Source organism: Pholis gunnellus (genome assembly GCF_910591455.1).
Source record: "Pholis gunnellus genome assembly, chromosome: 8".
NCBI classification, from domain to species: Eukaryota; Metazoa; Chordata; class Actinopteri; order Perciformes; family Pholidae; genus Pholis; species Pholis gunnellus.
Window position 1 is genome coordinate 7,515,773 of NC_136534.1, and position 10,589 is coordinate 7,526,361.

Here is a 10,589-nt window from a genome sequence, read left to right on the forward strand (position 1 = left end):
CAGTAAAACCAATCACTACAATTTGAGTAACTACTACCAGCGGTCTGGAGTTGTTGGTCTGGACGCTCACTTGTTTGAAGGAAGCTTTTCTCAAATCAGTCAAAGCAACAAAACAAGCTTGCTTCCACTTGAAGATGAAGAAGTGTAAGTCTACATGATGTTCCACAAGATAATATCAACACTTATATTTCATTTTCTTGAACGGTAACCTGTGGGGGGTGGAATACGTTGAACTTTTATAATACATTCAATTTTACGTATTAGAAACCTTCTGTATTTGAGTTAATTTCCAAATGTCTCTGATCACGTCAGCTTTAATAATCAAAACCCTGTTTAAATATCTGAGTCTATCTGTAAAGCCTTGCTGCCCAAATGAAAAGTTCACTCTTCTCTTGTTCTAGTTCCAGAAAACACGTTACTAAACTTTCTGCACGTCGTCATGTTAGCAGGAGGATTGCCCGTTTACGTCCTCGGTGTGCAAAATCCCCTTTTTATTTTGAATACATTTATTATTTGAATGGTGTACAGTCACCCTCTGAACACAACCGCAACATTTAGTCAATGCAAAAATACAATATAATAACCTTTTTTTCATAATTTCTCCAATTCGTAAAAAGAGCTTTGTTTTCCCCCCAAAATGAAACATTTTTCAAAACATGCAATGAAGTTCTCGGCCCATAAAAGAGATCAACTAAACACATCTTAACTCAGTCTATGTTCACTTAACATGAACTGAGTAGAACTGAACGCACCAAACTGAACCCAGAGGGACACAGGCCATTATAACGGCTCATCAGACCATTTTACAAACAAAGAGGTAACACTACCACCTGCAGATCTACAAATATAACAAAACTGGACAGTAAATCTATCATTATGTTGAGCAATTATTACCTATTATGGTCTGAAGAAATAAAGAATATCTCTGAAGTCGCAAACCCAGTCACCCCCATGATGTGACTTGGACTTGGTACATTCTGATTGGCCACTTCCTGATTTACAGAGCTCTGCTTAGGGGCTCCATCTTTTGCTCAGGTCTGCCAAGATGTCCCTCCAGCAGCAGCAACCAGCGGCGGCCCCCTCCTCAGCACTGGTAACTCAACTAAAATGACTTAAGGAGAACTAAAATGTGACCGTAGAGAAGTTAACTTAATGTGTGCTCTCAGAATGGAAACCAATGTATTGCCAACAATACTGAGACTATGAGGTAATGTGATGCACGAAACCAAAGCTCTGTGTGACATTCATCTGTTTGCTGGTGGAACCATAGAAAACTAAGGTGTGTGCAGGAGGGTTAGAGACATCTAAAAGTGCAGCCGTCACAACCACCATCAGCCTTTTCACTGGAAATATTTAACTTGTCATGTCAGGAGAAGGACATGTGTTACTACTAATATTAAAGGTGCTCAGTTCTATTCAAGTATCCCAGTTGAGTCACGACAGTGAGCCAGCATGCACAATACCAGGACCTGAAGCAGCTAAATGGAATTCAGCCGTCATTCATGTTCTTGTCTCCACCTGTGCTTTTCCTACTGGGACATTTCAAAGTCTCTTTTGTGGAAAAAGCTCTGTTTGCATTTGTAATTAAAACACTTTAACACACGTTGATGTAGTGACACTAAAGTTTATTGTGATAATACACTGCAGTATCAGATATTTATTAAAAACATGGTAGTTGGAGCAGAACTCCTCAGAATTTGCAGCACAATCCACAGACTCCGGGACTGCAGCAGTTGCAGCAAATTTTGCACTTAAGGCCGCGCTTCACTCTGTTGTTATACGTCATCTGTGTGAGAGATAAAAAACATGATCAATGTGTTCATCTCCAGCATCATCACTCACTCTGTTTATTCTCTCTCCTTCAGAGAGCATCAGGGCTCTTTGTGGGGGAAACACATCCACTTACACTCAAATCAGCTCATTGTGTTCGTCCTCATTCATTCAGTGAACTCAACATACCTTCCACGAGTCCACTGATGTCTCCTCATGTTCACCAACGGGGTGGTCAATGCTCATTGGCTCCTCCAGCTCCTCGACCTGTTGATGAATCGTGCACATGAAGAATAGGAGCCACATTTTAGGACCTGGAGAACATTTGTAGATGATAAGTGAGTATAAGTCAAGTTCTTACCTCAGTGATTGGGACGGCAGAGCTCTGCTGAATACAAATAAAGGTGAGCACGACGGCCACTGCAACAGCAACACTGAATGTCTTCATCTTAGCACGGTTTGACTGGTTTAAGTTTTCAAATCAAGCAGATTTCTTCAGATCTTTTGGTGACTCTTGTCAGCTCCTCTGAGTTCTCCTGTCTGATGGTTGGATGTGTAACATGTGCTGGTATTTATACTCACTTGGACCACTGTTGCCTCATCACTGACAGCACTTGCCACACTCCCTATTCCCAGCATCCCTACGTGATCCTGCAAATGGGAAATTCCTGAAGACTGGGAAATTCTCTGTTTTTGTTTGTGTGCCACAGTTTTGGTCCAACATTAAATCAACCATTACTTTTGTATTGTCCTACTTTACGTCTTACTTGCTTAGAAGAACAGCTCAATCATACAGCACCCTAATAGGTAATTGATCAAAACAAAAAATGTGACAAAGCGCAATGGAAACCGACATTAATAAAGAATAACTCATGAGGTATGAAGTGTGACCTCCACTGAAGCTTCCACTCCTCTGAAGAGACAGAGGAATCATACACAGATCTGTGTGGAGCAACGTTGTTCCTTATTTCTTTGCAATTGTTAATTGGACCCCGACAATTAAACAAACTTTCAATTAAACCTGGAATGAACATTAAAGTGGTATCACATTTGATAAAACTTTCTCATAATTCTAGCATCTTAGGATTACTTGACCTGTCAGTATGAAAACAAAAAAAACAGCAGAGTCATGAATATACATGAATAAATAATGGTGGACATGAAATAAAAACTATTAAAAAAACTAAAACTATTTAAATTGATTGTTGGCATTAATAGAACCAATGGCCATTTCATTTCTCAGTGTAACTCACGTCTGGTCAAATACAGTCTCTTGTGCAAAAAGCAAAATCCCCGACTTCACTCACTTTCATTGACTGAAAACCCTGCTGGCCTGTGTGCTCACTCGTGTCACATCAGTGTCAACAAACAGAACCATGAATGGCTCTACATCTGTTATTTTTAATATGAAGAGGAAGCATCACCTTGTCTTTTAACAGTAAAACCAATCACTACAATTTGAGTAACTACTACCAGCGGTCTGGAGTTGTTGGTCTGGACGCTCACTTGTTTGAAGGAAGCTTTTCTCAAATCAGTCAAAGCAACAAAACAAGCTTGCTTCCACTTGAAGATGAAGAAGTGTAAGTCTACATGATGTTCCACAAGATAATATCAACACTTATATTTCATTTTCTTGAACGGTAACCTGTGGGGGGTGGAATACGTTGAACTTTTATAATACATTCAATTTTACGTATTAGAAACCTTCTGTATTTGAGTTAATTTCCAAATGTCTCTGATCACGTCAGCTTTAATAATCAAAACCCTGTTTAAATATCTGAGTCTATCTGTAAAGCCTTGCTGCCCAAATGAAAAGTTCACTCTTCTCTTGTTCTAGTTCCAGAAAACACGTTACTAAACTTTCTGCACGTCGTCATGTTAGCAGGAGGATTGCCCGTTTACGTCCTCGGTGTGCAAAATCCCCTTTTTATTTTGAATACATTTATTATTTGAATGGTGTACAGTCACCCTCTGAACACAACCGCAACATTTAGTCAATGCAAAAATACAATATAATAACCTTTTTTTCATAATTTCTCCAATTCGTAAAAAGAGCTTTGTTTTCCCCCCAAAATGAAACATTTTTCAAAACATGCAATGAAGTTCTCGGCCCATAAAAGAGATCAACTAAACACATCTTAACTCAGTCTATGTTCACTTAACATGAACTGAGTAGAACTGAACGCACCAAACTGAACCCAGAGGGACACAGGCCATTATAACGGCTCATCAGACCATTTTACAAACAAAGAGGTAACACTACCACCTGCAGATCTACAAATATAACAAAACTGGACAGTAAATCTATCATTATGTTGAGCAATTATTACCTATTATGGTCTGAAGAAATAAAGAATATCTCTGAAGTCGCAAACCCAGTCACCCCCATGATGTGACTTGGACTTGGTACATTCTGATTGGCCACTTCCTGATTTACAGAGCTCTGCTTAGGGGCTCCATCTTTTGCTCAGGTCTGCCAAGATGTCCCTCCAGCAGCAGCAACCAGCGGCGGCCCCCTCCTCAGCACTGGTAACTCAACTAAAATGACTTAAGGAGAACTAAAATGTGACCGTAGAGAAGTTAACTTAATGTGTGCTCTCAGAATGGAAACCAATGTATTGCCAACAATACTGAGACTATGAGGTAATGTGATGCACGAAACCAAAGCTCTGTGTGACATTCATCTGTTTGCTGGTGGAACCATAGAAAACTAAGGTGTGTGCAGGAGGGTTAGAGACATCTAAAAGTGCAGCCGTCACAACCACCATCAGCCTTTTCACTGGAAATATTTAACTTGTCATGTCAGGAGAAGGACATGTGTTACTACTAATATTAAAGGTGCTCAGTTCTATTCAAGTATCCCAGTTGAGTCACGACAGTGAGCCAGCATGCACAATACCAGGACCTGAAGCAGCTAAATGGAATTCAGCCGTCATTCATGTTCTTGTCTCCACCTGTGCTTTTCCTACTGGGACATTTCAAAGTCTCTTTTGTGGAAAAAGCTCTGTTTGCATTTGTAATTAAAACACTTTAACACACGTTGATGTAGTGACACTAAAGTTTATTGTGATAATACACTGCAGTATCAGATATTTATTAAAAACATGGTAGTTGGAGCAGAACTCCTCAGAATTTGCAGCACAATCCACAGACTCCGGGACTGCAGCAGTTGCAGCAAATTTTGCACTTAAGGCCGCGCTTCACTCTGTTGTTATACGTCATCTGTGTGAGAGATAAAAAACATGATCAATGTGTTCATCTCCAGCATCATCACTCACTCTGTTTATTCTCTCTCCTTCAGAGAGCATCAGGGCTCTTTGTGGGGGAAACACATCCACTTACACTCAAATCAGCTCATTGTGTTCGTCCTCATTCATTCAGTGAACTCAACATACCTTCCACGAGTCCACTGATGTCTCCTCATGTTCACCAACGGGGTGGTCAATGCTCATTGGCTCCTCCAGCTCCTCGACCTGTTGATGAATCGTGCACATGAAGAATAGGAGCCACATTTTAGGACCTGGAGAACATTTGTAGATGATAAGTGAGTATAAGTCAAGTTCTTACCTCAGTGATTGGGACGGCAGAGCTCTGCTGAATACAAATAAAGGTGAGCACGACGGCCACTGCAACAGCAACACTGAATGTCTTCATCTTAGCACGGTTTGACTGGTTTAAGTTTTCAAATCAAGCAGATTTCTTCAGATCTTTTGGTGACTCTTGTCAGCTCCTCTGAGTTCTCCTGTCTGATGGTTGGATGTGTAACATGTGCTGGTATTTATACTCACTTGGACCACTGTTGCCTCATCACTGACAGCACTTGCCACACTCCCTATTCCCAGCATCCCTACGTGATCCTGCAAATGGGAAATTCCTGAAGACTGGGAAATTCTCTGTTTTTGTTTGTGTGCCACAGTTTTGGTCCAACATTAAATCAACCATTACTTTTGTATTGTCCTACTTTACGTCTTACTTGCTTAGAAGAACAGCTCAATCATACAGCACCCTAATAGGTAATTGATCAAAACAAAAAATGTGACAAAGCGCAATGGAAACCGACATTAATAAAGAATAACTCATGAGGTATGAAGTGTGACCTCCACTGAAGCTTCCACTCCTCTGAAGAGACAGAGGAATCATACACAGATCTGTGTGGAGCAACGTTGTTCCTTATTTCTTTGCAATTGTTAATTGGACCCCGACAATTAAACAAACTTTCAATTAAACCTAGAATGAACATTAAAGTGGTATCACATTTGATAAAACTTTCTCATAATTCTAGCATCTTAGGATTACTTGACCTGTCAGTATGAAAACAAAAAAAACAGCAGAGTCATGAATATACATGAATAAATAATGGTGGACATGAAATAAAAACTATTAAAAAAACTAAAACTATTTAAAATGATTGTTGGCATTAATAGAACCAATGACCATTTAATTTCTCAGTGTAACTCACGTCTGGTCAAATACAGTCTCTTGTGCAAAAAGCAAAATCCCCGACTTCACTCACTTTCATTGACTGAAAACCCTGCTGGCCTGTGTGCTCACTCGTGTCACATCAGTGTCAACAAACAGAACCATGAATGGTTCTACATCTGTTATTGTTAATATGAAGAGGAAGCATCACCTTGTCTTTTAGCAGTAAAACCAATCACTACAATTTGAGTAACTACTACCAGCGGTCTGGAGTTGTTGGTTCTGGACACTCGCTTGTTTGAAGGAATTTGGAACATTCATAATACATTCAATTTTACGTATTAACCCTTAAATGCTGTTAGGGTCAAATTTGACCCGTTTTGACAATTGACAGCAGTAAAAATACCCTAAACGTCATTCCTTTAGCCTGAAATTTGATTACTTTTCCTAAAGTGACCCAAAATACACAAAAATGAAAATATTTTAAAATTGTATACTTTTGTACCAGTGCTACACATTTTTGTACACTGAGGCTGTTTCGTATTTATTGAGATGGATTTTAGATCTTAGTGTGGGTCAAATCAAGGAAAATGGTGTTTTTAGGGAATCTTGAAACTCTACAGGCCATGTTAGTGTGTATTTCTTATGGGACAGTGGTGACAGAGTTCAATTGGGACCTTGACACTGTTATGAGAACTGTCTGCGTTTCAACAACGTTTGCCCAGGTTCCCGCAGAGACAGACACCTGCTGGTCTTTGAAGGGGCATGGGGGGGAAGCCTCGAAACAGTGAAATAGTAAAACAGCACAGGATTGATCATGGCGCACAAAGGGAACGGAGGTCATCCAGAGGTCAGAGGGTGCCTTGTCACAGACACAAGATCTGTACCAGCAAGCACAAGCACTTGCACCTGCAATATTATCAAATAATCTACAAAGTAACACATTTGAATCAAATTGGGTTGGGAGGGTGGTGGTGGGGGGCTTCATAACATTATAAAAGGTACCTGAGCTGCCATCTCACTAACTGACATCATGGCAGCAAGATTTAGTGTGCAACAGGCCGTTGATCTGTTCTTCCAAGATGAGGAGGTTGATAGTGATTTGGAGGATGTGTCAGAGCAGGAAGAAAACTCTAATTACTGACTGATTATTGACTAGTTTATAATAAGCATTTTATTATGTAATGTTTTGTGTTCTTAGTGGTAAATGTTGAATTAATATTGATAATTATGATGTCTTATGATATAGCAGTGGGGACAGCGTTTAATGGTTGCAATGATTAAATATGGTTATATTATAAATTCCAACAGTTCCAGAATGTTCATGCCATTTTCAAATTCAATAAAATATATTTAAGTCATTATGGCTTTTATGTTTTTATGTCTTATGTAAAACAGGACATGATAATGTGTAATAGTAGAGGTTTTTCTCCAATAACGAATGTTGTAGAACTTAAAAAATACACTCTCCCTGCTCTCTGAAACATTTATTAAGGATTAATCATACATTTATGAATGGGACATAAGCTACTTTAGACATTCTAAATAGATCTGTAGTTTAAAATTTGGTATAGACACTTACTATGAGGGAATTCTTGATCCCGAACCAAAACCAATGGGTGACGTCACAGGGACTCTACGTCCACTTCTCATTTACAGTCTGATTGTCACTCTCACTATCTGACAGCATTTGAGAGGGCTATACACTGAGGGTTGTGATGCTCCTTACAACACAACTTCCATCATTTATTTTGCTTATTAGCTTCAGTATGTTAATAAAGTTTTGTTGTAACAAGTAATCGTCAGAGAAAATGCAGAATGAAGTTTGAGTGTATTCAACTTAAATAGTTACTTTCAGTCCATTTGGCATTCAAGTCGAATCCACTTAAACAAATACATTTTCTCTAGTGTGAATAACTGAAATGTATTTTTTAATACAATCATCTTATTTGAGTTTACAGTGTAGTCAGGTCTCTGGTCCCTCATAACGTGCTATTCTGGTTCATGTGTTCTATAAATGCTTGAACTAGGAGATGCATTCGACACACAGTAAAAAGAAAAGTTCACTCTCACTATTGACACCAGGACACAAAACATAGCTCATGTTAATGCCGTCATCAACGGTATGTCTGTCAGTTGTGCATATTCAATGTTAAAAGAACATGTTCACACGTTGTATAAATGTATATTGTAAAATGAAAGTTTATTGCGATAAACCACAAGTACAGTTGAAAGTTCCACAATTGCTTTAAACGAGGATAAAAAGCATAACAAATAAATATTCAGTGGTTGTTGTGGGAAACTTCATACAGGTGCGAGAATCTTCAGAAACTGCAATTATAATCACACGTGATTTCACCCAAAGAGTTCTTGTAGCAGTAAGGATTGCAGATAAGATACTGACGCTTCTGCCTGATGTTAATCGGCACCTGATTGAAAGAGAGACAGGAGTAAAGTTTTCACATCCAGCATGATCTCTCACTCTGTATGATCCCTCCTTCTCTGGAGAGAGCATCAATTAGCTCATGGTATTTGAATGAATTCATTCAGTTAACTCGACGTACCTGCTGTGGTTCCTCTGGCATCTCTCCATGTTCAGCAGGATCGTCGTTGCTCATTGGATCCTCCCGCTCTTGCACCTGTTGATGAATTTTTTTCTCGTTTAGTAACGACATCTTAGCATTACACTGATAGTAACGGATACAAATGAAATGATTGAAGTCATGTTCTTACTCCAGTGATTGGGACGGCAGAGCTCTGCTGAATAGAAATAAAGGCGAGCACGACGGCCACTGCAACTGCAACACTGAATGTCTTCATCTTTGGAGAGTAGAAGTTGTTTAGTTGTTGGTATCAACTCGATTTTCTCTGATCTTCTGGTGACTCTTGTCAGGTTTGGGTTTTGTCTGTCTGATGGCTGAGTGTGTAAAAAGTACTGGTATTTATACTCACTCGGGTCATTGTTGCCTCACCACTGACACAAACTTACCTGCTTCCCGGAATGGGCTGTGCTGGGAGTAGAATATGGAAATGTTCTGTTTGATCACTGAGCACACATGAACTACAGTGTGAGCAAATCCAATAACACAGATATTTACAACCACAAGTACAATTGAAAGTCGCACAATTGCTTTAAATGAGGAAAACAAAACATAACATATTAATATTCAATGGTTGTTGTGGAAAACCTCATACAGGTGCAGGAATTATAATCTCAATTGTAAAGAAAACACCCAGCTATTATTGGATTTAAATATTTTTTTCTTTTTTAAATTGTATAAGATTTGTAAGAAAAACCTTTGAAAAAAAAACAAATAAAATTAAAGCTGCGAGCAGCATTGGTCGGGCCTTCGCACATTCACGCACGTCGAGGATACTGACTCTGGTTGACGCGGCTATGCATTTCTGTGACCATCAAACACTGCGTGCACGAGTTAGATGATATTTCCTGTATCGACCAGCAGCGTAGCAAGATCGTGTTGCCAGGTCTCAAGCCCCAAATGTGCTGAGAGTCCCTCCAATACATCATAAATGTAAGCCTGTTAAGATCATTAAGAAAATGAATGTGCGTGAATGCGCTTCAGTGTTAGTAACATATCAGACTGTCAGTTTACTGGGATGGGGTTCAACTCCCTGCAGTGTCCTGCTGATTGGATTTGGACTTACATGAAAGTTAAGAAAACAGTAGTGTCATTTGTTTTCACTTGAACACTTTAATTTAACACCGTTTTCATTTTAAGCTCTTCTGTAACTTTAGATTGTAGTGTGAAGCATTCATTGTAATATTTAACCTGATTCTCATGTAGAAGATCTGGACAGATCATTTATACTAATGTCGACTGACATGGTTTGAAAACCCACTGTTATCTAACTTTTGCTCTCCAAGCATCTTAGTTTGCACATATTTAGATCAAAGAAGTCTTTATCTCATGGTGTGCCCACAAACCCTTTTAATAAGTTCAGTGTTTGGGCCGCTGTAATTATAAAATCGTGCTTACGTCTGTGGTTGCCAATAGGTGGCGCTATGAGTATGAGTTAATATTGAAATGCAGAAGTCCTAAAGTCATGACAGTCATCAAGAATGTCAAGTTTGGTGGACTTTAAGGGGGGGCGGGGGGGGGGGGGGGGGGTGTGACGGACCTGCTGGCGTGGCTGATTGACCGATGCAGAGCACCTGGTCCTAGAGGATAAAGCCCTGCTCCAGTGTTGCTCTGGCTGCGGGTTTTCTCTCCGGCATACGAGGAGTGATCCCTGCCATTTGCTGCCGGTTATGTTTGGCTTTCTTTGGTTTCACTGACGACACCCACACTTTATCACACGCATCCACGTTGACATTACTGATGTTACTGACTTCATAAAGTTAACTATTTCTTTATTTGGTTAAAATAAATACTTTACTT

The 10,589-nt window shown here is 39.5% G+C and overlaps 2 protein-coding genes across 2 annotated transcripts; both read right to left on the bottom strand.

Moving 5' to 3' along the window:
- Positions 1-1,690: 1,690 nt before the first annotated feature.
- Positions 1,691-2,218, bottom strand: LOC306699524 (hepcidin-like; the record flags this gene model as incomplete). The annotated part of the gene is made up of 3 exons (XM_079164158.1): positions 1,691-1,786; positions 1,960-2,037; positions 2,132-2,218. 3 exons carry the CDS (start codon positions 2,216-2,218, stop codon positions 1,691-1,693), a joined length of 261 nt encoding a protein of 86 aa, XP_079020284.1.
- A 2,678-nt stretch (positions 2,219-4,896) lies between these two features.
- On the bottom strand, positions 4,897-5,424 carry LOC306699457 (hepcidin-like; the record flags this gene model as incomplete). The annotated part of the gene is made up of 3 exons (XM_079164076.1): positions 4,897-4,992; positions 5,166-5,243; positions 5,338-5,424. 3 exons carry the CDS (start codon positions 5,422-5,424, stop codon positions 4,897-4,899), a joined length of 261 nt encoding a protein of 86 aa, XP_079020202.1.
- Between the last annotated feature and the right edge of the window lie 5,165 nt (positions 5,425-10,589).